The sequence below is a fragment of the Pinus tabuliformis genome, chromosome 4_2 (genome assembly GCF_031772625.1).
Source record: "Pinus tabuliformis cultivar Carrire ecotype Pingquan chromosome 4_2, CPIR1, whole genome shotgun sequence".
Classification (NCBI taxonomy): domain Eukaryota; kingdom Viridiplantae; phylum Streptophyta; class Pinopsida; order Pinales; family Pinaceae; genus Pinus; species Pinus tabuliformis.
This window is the reverse complement of record NC_142304.1, coordinates 1,140,758,752-1,140,778,820: the sequence shown is the minus strand read 5'-3', so window position 1 is coordinate 1,140,778,820 and position 20,069 is coordinate 1,140,758,752. Positions and strand designations below refer to the sequence as shown.

The window sequence follows — 20,069 nt, the reverse complement described above, 5'->3', positions numbered from 1 at the left end:
CAAGGGCGTAAAGGAGAATTGACCCTGTGACCTCCCATTAGTGAGGTGATTTATCGACAAGAACTCGACCAATTAAGCTAACCCTCAGGGCTGCAAAGCCCAAGTTGAAATAAAACCCAAAACTGCTCTTTCTATCATCAGAGCTTCCAGCCCAATCAGCATCAGTAAAACCATGCAGCTGCTATTTTCCATTAGAAACATATCTCAGACCATATATTTCAATATATGTTTCGTTGCAACCTAATGCACAGGTCAGGCTCAACGTGTTCACAGCATTGTAAATATCAGGTTTAGTGTTCACAAGATAGTTCAATGAGCCAATCAATTTGCGATACATAGAGGGATCAGAATCACAATCACGTATCTTCTTCAAATTTGTCACCATCAAAGTGTCCATGGACTTGCAATCCATCATGCCAAATTTTTGAAGGATCTTAATAGTGTACTTGCCTTGTCCAACAAAGATTCCATCAGGCTTTTGCCAAATTTCCAATCCCAAATAGTAATGCATAAGACCAAGATCCTTCATCTCAAATTCAGAAATCAGCTCCCTCTTACACTAGACAATCAGAACTTCAACCCCTATCAGAAACAGATCATCTACATATAGTAGCAAAATCAAAGGCTCACCTTTGACAACTTTGAAGTACAAATTTGGATCAACATTGCTCTTTTTGAAACCAAGGCTCAACAAATAGCTATCAATGCAAGAGTACCATGCACAAGGAGCTTGCTTCAGCCCATACAAGGCTTTCTTCAATTTGCAAACATGTGTCTCTCTATCATGGATCTCAAAGCCTTGAGGCTGCTCAATATAAACTTCTTCTTCAATGACTCCATTCAAAAAAGCAATCTTGACATCAATTTGATGCAATTTTCAACCTCTAATAGAAGCAAAAGCAATGACATATCTAACAGAAGCAAACCTGGCAACGGGAACAAACGTGTCTTCATAATCCTCTCCCTCTTTTTGAGAGAATCTTTGGACCACAAATCTTGCCTTGTACTTCTCAATACTTCCATCAACTGCATGCTTGATTTTGTAGATCCATTTGGAAGACACAACATATTTCCCTTCAGGCCTTGGCATGATTTCCCAAACATCATTCTTCAATATAGACTGGTACGTACTCTTCATTCATAACATCTTTCCAAACTTGATGCTCAACTACTTCTTCATAAGTGGATGGCTCAGACTCGATGATATTACACATCATTGTTGCATAACTTGAATACTTCTTTGGCTTCTTGCTTTCCCTGAAGGTCCCACGAGGCGCAGTACGACCTTCAGCGTCCTTCAATGTTCTTTCAAGCCAAGCAAGTCTCTTTCTAGTCTCAGGTACAATGGCTCTTGGAGAGTCAACAAATTCATGATCATCAAACTCTTCATGAGGATCTTGTTCCATATGTTCAAGTTCTTTAGATTTCGATTCCACATTCTTTGGAGCCACTTGTATCTCGTCATCGGAGTCCAAGTGTGAACCCTGGACTTCCAAAAAGCAACATCTTCATCAAGGATAAAATCCCTGCAAGTTTCAATAAACGTTGTCCTAATACATAGACCCTGAAGGCCTTTGAATTTTCACTATAGCCAACAAAAATTCCTTTCTTCCCGGAAGGTTCCAACTTCGTCCTTTTCTCCTTGGGCACATGGACATAAACAGGACAACCAAAGATTCTTAAATGTTCAACATTTGGTCTCTCACCTGTGAAGACTTCTTCAGGAGTCTTGTAATCCAATATTCGATGTGGGCATCTATTTTGAACATATAAAGTTGTCCTTGAAACTTTTCCCCACAGAAACATCAGCATCTCTTGATCATGAAGCATGGCTTTAGCAGCTTCCATAATGGTCCTATTCTTCCTTTCGATAATACCATTCTATTGAGGATAATAGGGAACTATCAACTCCCTCTTAATTCTAGCATCCTTGCAGAAGGCAATCAATTTCTTGGATACATAATCTCCTTCATTGTTAGACCTTAAAGTCTGGATTCTTCTTCCTGTAGCATTTTCAACCTGTGCTTTGAATTCTCAAAACTTCTCAAATACTTCATCCTTGTATTTCAAAAAATAAATCCATGTTTTACAAGAGTAATCATCAATAAAAGTGACATAGTAGAGATGACCACCCAAGGACTTAATAGACATACAAACATCAGAATGCACAAGATCCAAGATTCCTTCGGATCTACTATCACTGCTAGTACATCATCCTTTAACATTTTTCTAAAGGACATAATACCCACCATTTTGTGGGTGATATCCCTAAGAAAAAGAAAAAATCTCCAAGATGGTCCTCACCCGGCAGCCCCTTCCAGCCACTAGCTAGCTCATTGTGCCATTTCTCCACCACCTGAGCCAACCATGTGGTCCCCCGCCCATCTGCCATGATCGTATGTTTGAAGGTGGTCCTCCCGAACCTAAAGGTATGCCTTACCATTTGGTAATTGAGTATGGTAGTTTGCTTATCATGGACACTTTTGGGCATGGATTAATGGGGGGATTTGGCAAAAATGATGGGTTAGGTCTCTGCTCTTGTCCCCTAGACCCCTTTTGAATATTAACCTTAGATTCTAGTCCTGTAGGATCTCTTTTATTGATCATTTGGCTTTAGGGATGGTATTTCATAGGAAACCCCAATTTTGGTTGCATAGTCCCGCTCCCTTATCCACTTATATTATCCCATTTCCACTCATTATTACCCCATTCATCATTTCTCCCACCTGAGTCCACATTCCTCCACTAGGTCCACATAGGGTTAGCTCGCCCCTTCCCCTTGCCCACACCTTGGGTCAGGCCTGGAATGATGCCCGAAGATTGATGCAGCTAAAAAGAAAGACAAAAGCATATTTGGCCACATTCAACAGGAAAATGTACCACAAAATGCAAAAGATGGTTGGGACAAACACATTTAGCACATGGGCAAAAGCCAATACATGAGCTCTACCCCATCATCATGGCCATCACCCTGGTTCCTACAAGTTCTATGAGCCTCCTTCATCATATAAGAACCCATGATTGTCCCAACCCCTAGTGGGCGATGAACCGCCCTACCTTAGACGGGGGTATTCACTGCTATATCTTATACATCATGCTCTTACCCCTTGAGCCCCAAGCAAATAATCAAAGAAAATCATAAAAAGGCAAAAGGCATATAAATAAGGATGGAAAAATCAAGGTCGGGGCACCTTATGTACCATGATTGCTCCCTCCTATAGATTATAAACCCAAGTGTGGGCTTCCCTTTTATTAGCTACCCTTGTACCCCAGCTTGTGGCCCAGCGCTGCCCCTTCTCATCCCCTACTTCATTCACCCATCTGTCACATGCCACCACCTTTTGAAAGATGTACCTTTAACTTATTATCCCCTTCAGAAGTAGAAACCACCTAATAGGATACTTGGTTAACCCCATTTGGAGTTAGGAGACACTGGCACATCCCAAAGCCCATTATAGAAGGGCAAGCCATTATGAAGTCCCCACCTGTGGTCCATGGTTGGTAAGCTCATTTAAGCATTTTCTCTAACAACTTGTATTGGAAGGCTAGGGGATGCGTTGGATCTTATGCAAGACTGCAAATGGTCTGCATCTTGGGTTTAGTCTCCCTATACGAGGTCCTAATCCTCCAAAGGGCTAAATTGGCACATGTATGGTGTGTGTTGAGAGCCATGGGCCTCCACAGCAGTAGACAGCACTCCATGGATCCCCAAGGATGGTCAGAGATGCTCGAGATACTCCCATTGGACGAGGAAGATGCACCTAGTTCACCTTTGCCCAGCTGGCCCCACAGATGTACCATGCACTTGGCAGCTGACCCAGGACTTGTAGGACGTTGTGGCATCCCCCACACTATCATCAAAGCCCTACAGACGATCTACAGGCATCTTCAACTCATTTGAAGACCCGTGAGGTTATTATTGTGCCCCCACACCCATTGGGAGCACCACAGGTTTATTGTTTGGAGAACAAGGGGCCAACCCCTTGTCCATCACTTTTGAGGGTCCTACTCTTCATTATGGCACCCATGGACCTCATTAGGCCTCTTAGAGGGCCCTATGACATGCATATATTATTATTTGACCTCTTGAGAGGCTTATTCTTTCATTTGTGAGCTAGTTTGGTGGGCTTGTCACCAAAAGTTAGATTATTAGAACATTATTTTATTTTTGGGGCTTATGTAGGCCAATGAGGCTAATTCGAACTCTTCATTAGTGTATAAATACAAGTGAGATGAGTTCATTTACTCATCATCAATTTGGATTGGATCTTTTCTCTCTCTTGATAATTTCGCACTTTTTTCTAGAGGATGAATTGGTGCTTTATGAATGAATTTTGATGTGTTGATATTGGTCTATCTTATCTTGGAGTTTCTCTTTTGTCAATTGTGGATGGTTGGATATATTTTGTTACATATAAGTACATGCTTTTAATGGTATTCTTGTTCTACTTTGTCATATACATTGGACTGGATTTCGCTATTTTTAGGGCTAATTATTGCATGCATTTACTGTTTTAAATTGTGGAATTGTCTCTATTATGGCATCTCTTAATAGATGGGCCATGTAATGTGAATGAAATCTCCTAGGGGTAATTCTAACAATGAATTGACCTTGATAAGCCATCTCCTTTGCACATCGAAGTATAAAAGCTGCAAGATTGCTTCTCTTTGACCTAGAAGGCTAGCAAAGTAGTCTTGAGGCCTCCTTGACCAAGAACCAAAGGCCCTCACTCATATTCATCATAGACTCCATTCTCCCAAGACTAAGGCATTGATCTACCAAGAGGTGGTCACCTAAAATCACATCTTTTTCACCTTTTCCCAAGTCTAGCCAAGTTGGGTCACCTAGGGCATCATTTTCCCGACAAACTATCCCTCCAAAAAGTTCGATCTCCTAGGGTCTCCTGCGCTGGTGTTTCCTCAAGGCCTCCTCCAATTTTGAAGCCATTCCGACGGTGGAGTTGTGAGAAAAGCCAAGCCCTAGCTCTGAGATCAAACTTTGCCCTAGCATCCCCAAGGCTAGTGCCTCATAGGATCAATTCAACACCTTCAAGTGAAAATTCTTTCTTTGATCCTTTCCCCCACCTTGTCTAGGGTAAGAACATCATTGGTTGCCATACTCTTTCCTCCTACCCTAGACTGGGTCCACTTGGTCCCGTGTGGTCCCATTCCTTTGAAAAGACAATTCTTCAAGAACCATTTGAGATACCAATTTCAATAAGCATTTGAGCGATTAGTAAACTCCTTCACAAGTTGTATCCCATAAACCTAACCCTTAAATCCTCCCTTCCTTTCCCTAGAATACATTGTACCTTGCTTAGAAAGCAAGCAAGCTCCATCCTTCAAGCTCTTCTGGGAAAGGGGTTATTTGGGTCACTCATATCCATTCATTGATTTATCCTTCATTGGTGACTCCACAATATATAGAGTTTCCTCCCATCGATGAAAGATTGTAAATAGAAGGGAGCCATAGCTAAGGTGATAGTGGACCAAGTCTCCATTTGTTGCCCTTGGCCTAGCATTTTCCCTTTATGGATCCCCTTTAGGTCTCTTGCTAGTTTCAGTGGTAACAGGACACATCCATTGCATACTCCATCATGTTCAATTTTGATCTCAAGTACCTTTAACAAAATCTTTCATTCTAGACAAAGCTTTATAATGAACATGAGTGTACCTCCGATGCCATAGCTCACAAAGATCGGTGGTGTTGTGTAACAAGGCTTGAATAGATCGACTAAGGAGATGATATAGTCCTCTAATTCGCACACCAATGACCTTGGCAAATTCAAAGGAGGAGTCCCTCTTCCATACTAGAAGTTGTCCATCAACGAATGTAATTTTATACCCTTTGTATTCAAGAGATGAAATGGACAACAAATTCTTCTTTAAACTAGGAACATATAAAATATTGTTAATCGATACATTACCTCCCGATTCCAATTGGAAGGATGACAAACCAATGCCCTTGACTTCGTATTTTCCATTATCTCCAAGCTCAACCCTTTGAGCTATCTTCTTTTCAACCAATTCAGAGAGGTTCTCACAACTTCCAATCATGTGCCTAGAGGCACCACTGTCCACCAACCATATTTCATCATGACCTGCAATGGAACCTGTAAATGCGTAATATAATGAGTATTCATCATTAGAATCTCTCTTTCTAGGCCTCCTCTTATGTGAGGGTTCATAAAGATCAGCAGCAGAAGCATGGTGCTTCTCTTTCCTCTTTCAATCATCATCCCTTCGAGGCTCATTCCTTTGAAGGCAGTTATTTTGATAGTGACCATATGCTTGAAAACGATAGCATTGAACATTTGTCATATCTCTTTTATCTTGAGAGAAAGGAGGAGGTCTTCTTTGTGAAACAGGTCCCCTTCTTGGAGCAAATCTTGGAGCAGGTCCTAAGTTAGGTCGTCCACCTAAACTTCTTTGAAATCTTCCAAAAATAGGCCTTCTTCTATTACTTTTTGAGTGGACTGCAAAAGTTGGAGAGCCTTCACCTGGATTTGCAATCTTACCCCTGGATAGTAGCCTTGATTCTTCTTGAGTGCAAACAACCCACAGCTTGTCAAAGGAAGGTGCATTTTCTCTACCAGTAATGCTTGTTGCAAAAGGACCCAAGATTCAGGCATGCCACCCATTGCCACAACTACCAATTCTTTGTCGGATACTTCTTCATCAATAGCCTTGAGTTGAACTCTTATTTGCAAAATTCTTACAAAGTAATGAAGTATGATGCTACAGTATCATTCTTTGTCATCTTGATATCACGAAGTTGACCCCTTAGACTTATAGATTGATTGATGTTGTTAATGGTGTACAAACCAATGAGGGCATCATACATTTCCTTGGAAGTTTTGTGATCAGCAATGTAGGGAATTAGATGATCCCTATCAAATTCCACAATGAGGCTCCTAGCCAAGATATCATCTTCTTGAAACTTGTCTTTTCCTACTTGGTCAACTGGTTCATTGACTTTTTCCAATATAATACCCAAGACCTTGTTACCACACAAACTAGCAAGGGTCCTAGAGGGGAACCTAAAGGGACAACTACTAGGGCACAGCAACAATTTGGGACAAAGGCCCATTGTCACCACAGCCTATGTCCCCTTCTCTTCTCAGATTTTCACCGACGGGAGGAGTCCCAGTATCCCTCACTTGTGATAGAATTTCTAAGATAAGTTTGAAGTAAGGCAAGGTGGCTCATTCAATGGAAAGGCTCAAGAAAGGTGCAAGCTTTAGGATGAACTAGAAAGGCTTTTCATGAAAAACCCCTTGTAATAGATAGCTACACAAGACCTAGGGTTGATGTATGTACCAAAGTATGGGTTCATCCAAGGTTAGGGTAGTTAAGAGAAAAGGCTTTGTATGATGTACTTCAACAAGTAGTTAAGCACAAACCTTCAAGAAATCCCCAAGTCAAAAGCAGCTCCAAGGGTTACCACTTGGTGTGATAGCTAAGGCATCAATTTATTTGAAATTCCACCATAATAATTCATTCAAAACTAGAGGATGCCTAGAGGAGACACAAATGAAGAAATTTCCCTGGATGGAATCCCAAAATTCCTCCTCCCTAAAATTTTGCACCAAGCCCTAAAAAAATCTCCTTATCCTTAGAGGGACAAAGAAAAGAGGTGAAACAATGATATTTCATTGAGTTAATGTGATCACCAAGGATCTAGGACCAGTGCCTAGCCATTGGGAGGATTGGAGTCAAAATGATCTCGACTTGGCAAACTTCACACTTCAAGGAGGCCTAAAGAAGCAGCTTCACTATTATGGATGCAGTTACACAGCAACTTTAGACTTTTACACTTCGATTATGGAGTTTCAAGGATACAAATGCAAATCATCCCCTAGGAACATTAATTCATTCTTTGTCTAATGAGTAACACATGCAAAAATCTCCAATAGTTTCAATGATTACACTAATTCGCATCAATTAGGCCACTTATTTCACCATAAGAAAATATTTCCATGCATTAGACATCCATTAAAACAGAAGTATAGCATTATATTGCACTTACAAGACAAAGAAGAATATATCCATCCACAATCTTGCCAACAAGAAGCTCCAAGAGAAAGAGCCAAAATTTTCCATACATCAAAATGCATTTAATCATCCAAATCACTCCACAGAGTGCAGGCTGAAATTCTCTAATAGCGAGGTCGAAAAACCCAAGTGTGATGATTTACAAATGAGGCTCTACTTCTATTTATATGAGCCTCAAGGAGTTCAATTTAGTCTAATTAGCCTAAGGAGCCCCCAGAAATAACTTTAATGTGCAAAATAACAAACCTATTAGTGACAGGCCCACAAAATAGCTCAAAAGTGTACAACAAGCCTTCCTAATAAGGTTGAAATGATAGAATAATGATGCAAAAGGGTCGTTGGAAGGCCAAGATATGTCTTCCATGTGCCAAGATGAAGAGGAGGGCTCTCAAAATGAGGACTAAGGGGTTGGCCCCTTGGTTTCCAAGCAAAACATCAGTGGTGCTCCCAAGTGGTTGTGGGGCACAATGAATGTTCTCATGGGTCTCCAACTGGAGCGAACATGTCGATGCTCCATCACTAAGGGCTAAAACAATGATACAAGCTCTCTCGCGTCTCTCTGGATGAGACAACACCCGATTTGGGCCCTGGATTAGCTGCCAAGTGTGTGATGCAAGTGTGTGGTCGGTTGGGAAAAGTGGTCCAAGGGCATCATCATCTTTGTATGGCTGGGGCATGAACAATCAATATGTGATGCTGAAGAAGCCCATGGCATGGCAATGAATGCTCTATAGTGGTGGAGGCCCATTGCTTTCAACGCTCACCCTACAAGTGCCATTATGACCCTCTCGAGGGCTTGAATAACGTATAGCAAGGCCAAGTTCAAGATGAAGACCCACCTACAATCTTGCATAAGATTCAATGTGTCTCCTCACCTTCTAGTACAACAATTCATTAGTGCAATTGAGTACATAAGTTTGCAAATCAAGGTCAAAAGTGGACATTTCATAGTGGCATGCCCTTCCTCATGGGCTTAAGAGTGTACAAGTGTCACCAAGCTCACAAGAGGGGTTAATCAAGGACCCTATTAGGTGGTTTCAACCTAGGAGTGATAGGTCCATGCGACATTCGTCAATGGTAGGTGTCATGTGAAATGATGGTGGGACGAAATGGGGCAACAGGGAAGGCTCCAAGCCACATGTCATGGTACAAGGGTAGTTATGATAAGGGAAGCCCACACATGTGTATACGGATGTAGGAGGGAGCAATTATGGTACATGAGATACCCCGATCTTTGTTTTTCCACCCTTCTTCATATGCCTTTTGCTTTTATTGATTTTTCTTTCTTTTAACTGCCCGAGGCTCCAAGGGATAAGAGCATGATGCGTATGATAAAGCAGCGATTACCCCTTTAAAGTTGAGCAGTTCATCGCCCACCAAGGGTTGGGACAATCATGGGCTCCTCAATGATGCATGGGACACACATAGGGGCGCTAGGAACCAAGGTGATGGCCATAATGATAAGGGGTAGAGCACATGCTTGGCTTTTTCCCACGTGCTAAATTCTCATGTCCCAACCATCTTTTACATTTTGTGGTACATTTCCTATTGTAAGTGGCCAAATTATGCTTTTAACTTTCTTTTTCGCTACATTAACCTCCAAGGCATCGTTCCAAGCCTGACCCAAAGTGTGGACAAGGGGAGGAGGAGGCTAACTCCTTATGGACCCAATGGACAAATGTGGACCCAAGTGGGAAAAGTGTGAAAGGGGTTATAATGAGTGGAGAGGAGTGAGATATATGGTGTCTGGAAGCAGGACCATGCAACCAAAATCAAGGTTTCCTATGGACTCTGGAGTGCCACTCCTAAAGCTAGTAGCCAATAGAGGAGATCAAACGGGACTAGGATACAATATTAACCACCAAGTTGGGACAAGGGAACAAGAGTACATACCAAGTCCATTCTTTTCGCCGAATCCCCCCACTAATCCATGTCAAAATATGTCCAAGAAAAGCAAGCAAATATACCCAATTACATAATGAAAGCCATACTTTCAGGGTTGGAAAGCCCACCTTCAAACATATGATCATAACAGATGGGCGAGGGCACATAATGGCTAGCTCAGGTGGCAGAAGATGGTGGTACATCGAGCTATTTGGTGGCTACAAGGGGTTGTTGGTTGTCGGCTAAAGACAAATCTAGGAGAAAAATTCTCCTAGAGGGATCACCCACTAGTGGTGGGTAACAGACCTTATGCCTTGCAAGCACTAGGTCAATTCTAGCCTTCCATGCCATGTAATTTGTAGTTCCTTCAAACTTGTTCTCAAGCTTCATGAAGGAATTCATGATGAAGAAGTCCAATCAAAATAGAAAGTAGAATCTCAAAACTTCTTCAAAGTGCTTCTCAATGCTCTTTCTCTTCACCAAAGCTCTGATACCATGTTGATTTTCTAGTGCAATCAAGACTACTACAATTTTTCAAATTGATAACTACTTCCAATGATACAATTAGTCTTCTTATAGCATTCCAATCATTAAACAGTTATACATAAAAAAAATTCAACCATTCACTTTTTTCAATACAGCAATAGAGATCACAATAAACAATGAAACAAGATACAAGAGACACCAGAATTTAGCCTAGCAACCAGGGCAAAACCCACAAGGCGAAAACACAAAAATATTTCCTTACGAGAGAAAATTCAGTTCATTAAATGTGCATCAAAATATTCCAAACAAGATTCCAATTTTCCTGACCTTAACAAATGCCAAGTCAAAGCAGTCAAAGGAGAGAGAATATAGTCAATGCTGGTCAAAGTCAAGTATGCAATAGGAGGGTCGAATTTCGGCCTGAGGTAGCTCTGAACAGGAGGGCCAAATTTTGGTCAAAGTCTCAGTCAATGATCACAGTCAAAATCTCAATCGAAGCACAAAGTTGACCTGTGATCAACGAGCCAGAAACAGGAGCAACTTTCGGTTGACATCAATCAATGAACCACAGAGAATCTCGACCTCCACAACTAGTCAATAATTTGGTCAAACAGAGAGCAATGACCCAAAGTCAACGCTGGTCAAAACAGATGTCAAAAGGTTGGTCAACGCAGAAGTCAAATCCTCTTCTTATTTCCTTCGCATATGTGATTTTCTCCTTGTTTCAGATCGAATGATGGATGAGATGAGATGCCAAATGTGAGGCCAACAAACTTGTATTTATATGTGACTTAGGAGGAAGGTTTTGACCTGCGGTCAAACCCATTCACTTGGGTGGAGCCGAGTTGTACACTTTAGGCCAACTTGATCAACATTCAAAAATACAAAATTTCCTCTTTGATTTGCCAATGAAAATACCAACCATAGCTACAAATTTTCAACAATATTAATTATAAATATATCTTAATTATAAATTAATATAAAAATATATATATAATTCCAAATATTTTTTTATATTTTGAAAATTTCAAATATGTATATAAACGAATTTGATGGCAAACCCCCTCAGAGCATTCGAATTCGAATCAGACTTAATCGTTGCCGAACTCGAATTCGAACCCAAACCATGTGACATTGCATCTCCCAAAAACATACAATTGAAATGTTCTAGGAAAACACAGTAAACAATCGCAGTTGGGCTCTTAGATTTCAGGTAACAGAATCATATTTATATGTGGTGATATTCAGTGAATTTAGCTGGAGATAGTGTCTCTTATTTACATTTACTTATTTTCAATCTTATGTGCATCGAATGCTCTGAGTGAGCTTGAAATTTCATAATTTGCAACCATTTCTGTTCACCTATTGAACACCCCTGCAAACAGAATCGAATTTGTGAAACAGTTCCGTGAATTTTACCTTCACCATTGGGATTCATCTAAATTCGAACCCTAACCTTCAAATCTGGAAAACCATGTGATTTGGTGCAGCTCTTGTCATGAGTACAGGCATTTGGCTAAAAATTGCTAAAAGAATCAGGAGAACCAGAATCTGCCTAAGCAGGCTATAGACTCTTCCAGTCAAATCAAGCATAACCCATTTAGGCCAGTAAATAGCAGATGCAGACCACAGCAGTTTACGATACTGCAGAATCCAAAAATCCCAGGAAGGACCATCCAAAGCAAACTCCAATAGATTTAAGACCCTTGAAAACCTTAAAGATACGGAAAAGGAAAGTGAGAAGGTGCAGCAGCAGCCAATCCAAGAAAATCTCAGAGCTGAAATTGAACCCCCTAGCATGACTAAAGGTGATCAAGAGGCTGTTCAAGAAGAAGCTGAAACTCCAAGAGCCCATTTTATCGATGAAGAGCAGAGCAAGCAGCCCAATACACGGGGGCATTCGAAAAGGGGAAAGGGGCCCCAGGCACACACAAAAACTCCGCATCAAGCAAATGGAGACGGAAGGCCCCCTTCCTGCTCTTGAAACATTCTACTTTGGCACATTAAGATCGAAGAATAGAAGCCGAAAAGAACAAAGCAAGAGGTACTCAGAATTCACTTTCTGCTACGTACACAGATCTTTAAATGTTCTGGCATTTGCTTTCCATGTGCAGTGTTTGCTTTTTCAATTTGTAAGGCAGAATGCCTGCCAGGCATATAATGGCAGAAACTGGAGGGTAAGGGATTAGGAATTTTCTAGAAAACAGACTTTATGTACTTGATATCAGGTTATGGCCAATCCTATAAATTTTGTATTACCACACTGTCCAGTTCAGCTGAAATTTTTTAAATACATAATGTAACCATTACTGTCAAAAAAATAGTACAGTCAATGGAATAAACTGATAACATGTTCCTACAATCAGATATGCCAGATTACACCGGACAAAAAATACAAAGGAAAGCAATTGCCACAGCTCAAATAACAGAGACAAACATGTTCCAAAAATTAAGATCAAATTTCTGCAGGTTGTACTCAAGCAAAAGGCAAGGTTGCAGGCAAAAATTGGTACATGCAACTAAAATGAAAACAAAATTCACAAGCAATAGGCTTTTTAGATTGCAGTCAAATCAATTTACCAGCAGACATTTATAATGTACTTAGCAAGCCTGCCCTAATACTCGTGCAAATGTATACTGGCCAGATAAAACACAAATTATAGTTACAGCATACAGGCCACTATTATGTTGGCTGGGCTAGCAAGGATATTGCACAATTAACATGCTGTGTAGATTCAAAGTTACTGCACAAGCAAGATCAATACCAATAGCTTGCACAGGTGAGCATAATGGATGTAGCTTCAGCTATAAGATACTTTTAGTTATATTTTGGCTTCAGCTTATTGCTTCAGTTATGAATACCTTATTACGCCCTTTAATTGAGTCACAAATCAAATGCCACAATATCAACCTATTATAAATATAATTCAATCAACTTGAATTTATTAAATAATTGCATAATAATAAAAAATCAATAAAGTACCTCAAGGATACCTGTCATTTGCCAAATTCCAGGCCTCTTGCATCAATTCTGGAGGTGCTTCCACTTGAGCTAGATAGTTCAAGATGAATTTATGGGGATGTTCAACATGGCAAATAAAACCCATCTCTTTCAACAGATGTCGTTCTGTTCGGTTCAACTCCATCTTCAACCGTGCATATTTCTGCAATTAAAAGCACAAGTCAATATGGAGATTCTTAATTTCTAGGTTAATAGAGCAAATTTAATATTGACAATAATGATTCAGCTATATGACAACCTCTTCACATTATTGAGCTTTAAGAACATATAGTATGATCTCTGTATATCAAAACTCATAGTTTAGTGGAAATGTTGATAGATATATCATATAATATCTCACAGCTGAAGCCCTTCAAGAGGTTTTCTTTCTTTCCATAGGTTTACATCTAATTTCACCTACAAAATGAAAAATGATCTTAGTTTATGCACATCGTGAAGAAAGTAGACACACTAGCCACCAAATCTAGGGAATAATTATTGTAAACCCGGAGTATTATTTCATACATGCAGTGTCTATATATTTCACTTTTCATTGAATGCACAAGTATATAAATCTTCCTATATTTTTCCCTACATAAAATTCAACTGGGACTTCACCTCTTTGTCCTGTCATTTAATACCAAGATTTTTAACCTTGGGTTTTAACTTTTGACGATTGGATATCGTTTTAAAGACAAAACTTTGTCAATTCGAAAACATATCATTAATCAGGAAACTAAAAATATTTTACTAAGCTTCATATTATACACATTTGGATGAAGAACATCAATAAGCATATGGAAGAAAACAAATTGCAACAAGCAACTCTTTTTCTAGGGTATATTCCCATTCTCCCCTTTACTGTGCATTTGTACTGGTGCAAGGGCACAGAAACATGGAGGGCTTTAGCATCTGAATTGTAGAAGCACACAATCACATTGAAGAGAACATATCCACAAGATCCTAAGGAAGCAAAACTACAATAGCGTAGAACATTTTGACAGAGTGGGGAACTAGCATTTTTTCCTAAAGCTTAGTGAAGTTTGATCTCTATGTGTACCGGATTGTAATGTTCCCAAGAAATTAATTGCCCAAAAGACAAAGTAGTCTATCGATCCCCATAGGTTATAATCCTTGATAAAGGGGAAAACCCCAAAATACCCAATGTCTAGGCAAGTTTTTGGGTAGCTGGGCAAAAAAACCCAAAGTTGGGGTTTGGTGTGAATTTTACTCAATCAATTAGGGAGACAATCCCAACTAGGAAATCTATAAATACAAGAGGATTGAATTCATTTGAATCATCATTGGATTGTGTTAATTTTAGGTAACAATGGTATGTTCTATGCTTTAGAGCAATTTTACTTCAATTTCTTTATTAGCCCAATATCTATATCCAAATTAGAAATCACATCAACATGATAGTAAAACGCAGATAGAACATAAACATAAACAGTGGAAGACAAGCCAAGACAAGAGGACACAAGATGTGGCACCAGCCAAGGACAAACCCCAATGTGGGGAGACCCTTGATCAATTCTTCTTATATTCTTCAATAGTTCAGTAGCAAGAGAGATAGAGTACGATGATTTAAAGTCAATACCGACTTGCCACATAGAAGATCTGACATCAAAGCTCTTAAAAATGAAGATGACTCAATGAAACTACAATTCTGGCACCAAGGGCTGGAGATTTCTATACTGCAATTCTAAATACTGGTTGTTGAAATTTCTAAGTCTAACCATTAGAAATTTTATCTGTATTCTTTTGGTTTATTTCTCCTACTTGTTAATTACAAACAAGTTATTTAAACATATAAACATCGAAATAAACACAATATAGTCTCAACCATCTACAGATCAACAGCTAAAAGAAATAGCAAACACACAAGTGACACCGTTATTTTTGGACAACTCATCCCCGGAAAAACCCAACTTGGGACAACCGGTGCAGCAATTCTGATGGTTAATTATTTGCAGCATATCCTTGGGTACAACTAGGTGCCAAACTGGCTCACCCAACAGAGAAAAATAATCGGCAGTACTACCTCTCTATTCGGAAGCAGATATTCAGAAAATCTACCCCACGAAACCTTCTCTAGCACAATTGAAGCATTGCGTCAGCCCTCCTAGCCTCTGCGTTAGCCTCAAAACCCTCTGCATCAGCCCTCTGAGGCATTGTGCAGCCCTCCTGGCCTCTACATCAGCCTCAAAATTAGGTGCTAAACTGGCTCACCCGACAGAGAAAAATAACCGGCAGTAATACCTCTCTATTCGGAAGCAGATATTCAGAAAATCTACCCCACGAAACCCTCTCCAGCACAACTGAAGCATTGCGTCAACCCTCCTGGCCTCTGTGTCAGCCCTCTAAGTCACAATGCAACCTCTACGGCCTTCTGCGCCACTCCTGCTGCACTTTGCGTCGATGATGCAGGCCGTCTAGCCTCTGCGCTGCCTCAGCTAGCCTCTGTGTGGCCTGCTTTGGCTTCTACGTCTACCTCTTTGCCTCTACGTTGGTCTCTTGGCACTATCTCTGCCTCTCTGTCCAGTACTCACTGCCCCTCACTGCAAATTGATCACTGATTCGACTTTTCTTAGCAAACCCCGCTCTAGAAAATCGAATGACTGATCACTCTAGTGTATTCTCCAACTGACCCTCAAGCCTCCTCTTATACTTTTCCTGTTGGTCTTTCAACGGCTGAGATTACATCTCTAATGAACGGCTAAGATTAGATCTGGCTTGATCCCTGTCTTTTGGAACCTTCTAACCCAATTTTATATTAATACCCATTAATATTTTATTTTTCCTAGGTTTAGCCTTAGGAACTCCATTAAAAAAATTAATTATTTAATATCTCCCAAACTAGGTAGAATCTGCACAAACCATTTCTGGGTCTTGGAGATCTCATGTGCATTAGCCTCTCCACCAATTTTCATGGCTAGGGCACCTCCAATGCTACCCCAAATCAACATTGGTTAGGGCACAAACACAGTTAGCTTCAAGAGATGATGTCTTTCCTCTGCAATCTGGGTCACTGGTTAGAGCTGCCTGCTTCAGCCCTCGTTCTCCATTACTGTGATTTACCATTAGAAGACATCCAATCACTGATTTAGAGCTTTGAGGCTCCTCCTCAACGAACCCTACAACAACCCTAAATCAGTGGCAAGATAAAACAGTCCCAAACTCATGAAAGAATTCTGACCTGCCTGCGCTCAAGCCTGGGCATATGCGGCCTAGAGAGAAGGACTTATCCATGTCTTCATACCCTCCAAACAGCTTAACAACTAGTTGTTGTAGCGGCTCTCTTCCTGCGGCCTGTAACAAAGATACACCTCACCAAATAGCACAAAAAACCATCCAACAAGCATTCCTCTGACTGCGGCTCTATTCAACAGGAAATCTGTACCCAAAATCAAGAGATACACTACCCAGACAAACCTCCTATCCTCCATGCATGATGCCACTGTTGGACACAGATTGTTATTATGGCAATATTCGAGGAGCAAACAGAGCTATTGGAGGAGCCAAGAGGAGCAAATAGCTATCGAAGGAGCCAAGAGGAGCAAATAGAGCTATCGGAGGAGCCAAGAGGAGCAGACAGAGCCACATATGTATATGTCATATATATATATGCCAAAGTACAGAAGCAAACAGAGCTAACAGAGGAAGCAAACAGCCATCGGAGCAAAAGAGGAACAAGCAGAGCTATAAGGAAGCAGACAAAGCCATCAGAGGAGCAATGGGTGCATTTATATTATCGGGAGCTATTGGGCCACAAAAGAAGATACAGGCAGAGGAGCATATATCATACATATGTTTTTTTAACACTATCAGAGGCGCAGAAAACCCATGAATGCATGCTTTTACACTATCGGCGAACAGAAAGCCCATATATATAGACTTTACACTATCGGAGGCGGATTGCAGACTTGTAACTTTATACACGGGAGTGGTGAGTCATATCGGGTCTAGCACCTCATATCGCATCGGCACTTCGGGAGCGGCATTACAATGTGTCCAGTGGACCATTGTGATCGCCGATAGCGATTATCGCATTAGCATTTCGGAGCGAAGGTAATACAGTGTTAAGCGGCCCCTTTGTGATCGCCAATAGCGATACATATATATGCGGACCCGCCGCAACATTGCAATATAAGTTAATCTATTATCGCATCCATCACAATCGCATATGTTATGAAGCCTTGCCACACCCAAGCGCCGATTGCGATGAACGTTGCGGACCCGATGCGACATCACAACTTGGCTTAATTGTAATATCGCGTTCGTCGCTATATCGCAAGCCGTAAAGCCTTGCCACATGAAAGCGCCGATTGCGATAAGGCTGCGGACACGACGGGCATATTTACTATGGTTTAATACCATATCGCATCCGCCCATCGCAATGCTACACAAAGGGTTGTCCAACTACAAGCGCCGATTGCGATAAAGCATGTGGACCCGATTAAACATTATAACATGGATTAATATAATATCGCGTCCAGTGGAGGATCGACCATTGGCCATCAGCGATGCCATGGTCTTGATGTATAAAGGACCTCCGGAAGTCTAAAGCGTCGATTACGATTTCACTATGGACCCGATACATGAATAGGTGTGATTGTAATATTTCCTCAAGTCCGCATTTTAGTCTGTTTGACTGTTTTTCTCATATTCTCTGTGCAATGGAATTTTTGGCTTGCGCAGGGTGTTTTTAAGCCTAAAGACTTACGATGGTTGTTCTAGTGGTTCAGAACGCTGAACGTCAGTTGAAAGGGATGAATCATGGCAATTATAATTGCGACCAGGACAAAACATCTCTGTTTAACTGAAAGAACTCTGTGTATGTCCGCAATTATTGCCTAAAGGAGCACTATTACGGTAAACCAGGAAGATGTGTTCTCCGTGGATCGTTTGGACCTATATAATGAATCTACGTGTCCCCATAAAGTCAATAAACTTGCACAGCACAGAGGAAGCCGCAACAACAGAGGAGGAAGCCTAAGAGGCGGTGTAAGCGGAAACGAATGGACAAAGGCATGGGAATGAATAAAACAGTAAAAACAGAGAACTGTGGTTGCTTGTTGTTGTGGTGAAGAACCAGAGTGTGAGGTAGCAGAAGCAGTAGAGGCAGCAGAGGCAGGAGAGTAGGAGTGAAGGAGAACCTCAGCTGAACAGAGATTAGCAACATACCAGTTTATACCAAGGTTGGGTTGGAGCCCAAGAGGTTGGAGCCTCAGAACTGAACAGGACTGAAGTCCTTAGGGGTAGGTGCTCCTAAGTGCAGAACCACTGCAAAACAGAGTTGGTGCTCTAGAGGTTGGAGCCTCACTGAAGTCCAAGTTGGAGCTTGGCAACTAATCACAATCAGATATATACTTGTATTGTATTTATTTCATTGCACTGTGTTGTGTTCAATAAAAGCATTAATTCCAGCTGTTGATTTCTATGTTCTATATATATATATATATATATATATATATGCTTTTGGTAATAACTAGAACAATTAAAAAGAAATATTGATTCACCCCCCCCTCAGTATTTCCAACAATTGGTATCAGAACAGGCTTCTTCATACTAGCCTGACAGCTTGAAGAAGGATCCGCAGCCATGATGAGAAATCACAAAGCATCAGGAAGACCTCCTTTGTTCGATGGCACTAATTTTGGTTTCTGGAAAAAAAGAATGACCTACTACTTAATGTCCCTTGGACCTGAAGTTTGGCATTTTGTTCAAAATACTCTTCCAACAGATCCAGACGAGAGGAAAGCCTACATCGCAAATGCAAAGGCCTTGAACTCCATCACTAGTGGAATCACTGATTCCGAGTTTACAAAAGTCATGCCCTGTACCTCTGCCAAAGAAATGTGGGAGAAGCTAGTTGGCTTATATGATGGGGACTCAAAAGTCAAGAAGGCAAAGCTTCAAACTAACAGAAGACAATTTGAAAGTCTGAGGATGGAAGATGAAGAAGATATTGCAGCATACCTCCTCCGAGTAGCTGAAGTGGTAAACTCCCTGAAAGGATTGGACAAAAAATTGAAGAAAGTACCATTGTTCAAAAGTTATTAAGATCTCTTCCAGACAGATTTGACTCCTAAATAAGCGCTATAGAAGAAGCAAAGGATCTAGATACCCTCAAAAATGGATGAACTCCATGGAATTCTCATTGCCTATGAAATGAGGAAAGGTGGCCCAAGCTCCAAAGATGCAGCGTTCAAGGCCTCAAAGTCAAAGAAGGGGAAGAAAAGAATCACTGTAGTGATGAGTCAGATGTGGAATCTGAATTGGCTCAATTTGTACGAAAGCTGAAGAAAGGATCTAAGCTTAAAGGCAAGTACCCCCTTATCTATTTTAAATGTGGAAAAATAGGTCATTATGCAGCAAAATGTCCTCATAAACATGACAGTGATGATGAAGGAAATTCTAAAAGAATGGCACACAAAAAGAAAGGGTTCAATAAGAAGAACTTCTTCTCTAAGCAAGATGAGTCTGATGAGGATGAGTTTATGGTCATCAAAAAGAAATCAGATGAGGAAAGTGACCATGATGAAAGCCAAGAAACATTATTCATGGCACTCGCAGATGATGATGACTCAGGGCTGGAAGGAAATGTAGATGAACTGTTAATAAGCGCCATTGAAGAAAA

The 20,069-nt window shown here is 40.7% G+C and overlaps 1 protein-coding gene across 1 annotated transcript in view; it reads right to left on the bottom strand.

The window, feature by feature from the left end:
• Nucleotides 1-13,608, bottom strand: part of LOC149173698 (cyclin-L1-1-like) — an 86,173-nt gene extending 72,565 nt beyond the window's left edge. Inside the window, exon 1 of the mRNA XM_089424703.1 lies at nt 13,420-13,608. Within this exon, the coding sequence (XP_089280829.1) occupies nt 13,420-13,571 (152 nt within the window). The 5' untranslated portion in view covers nt 13,572-13,608. The remainder of the gene's footprint in view (nt 1-13,419) is intronic.
• Between the last annotated feature and the right edge of the window lie 6,461 nt (nt 13,609-20,069).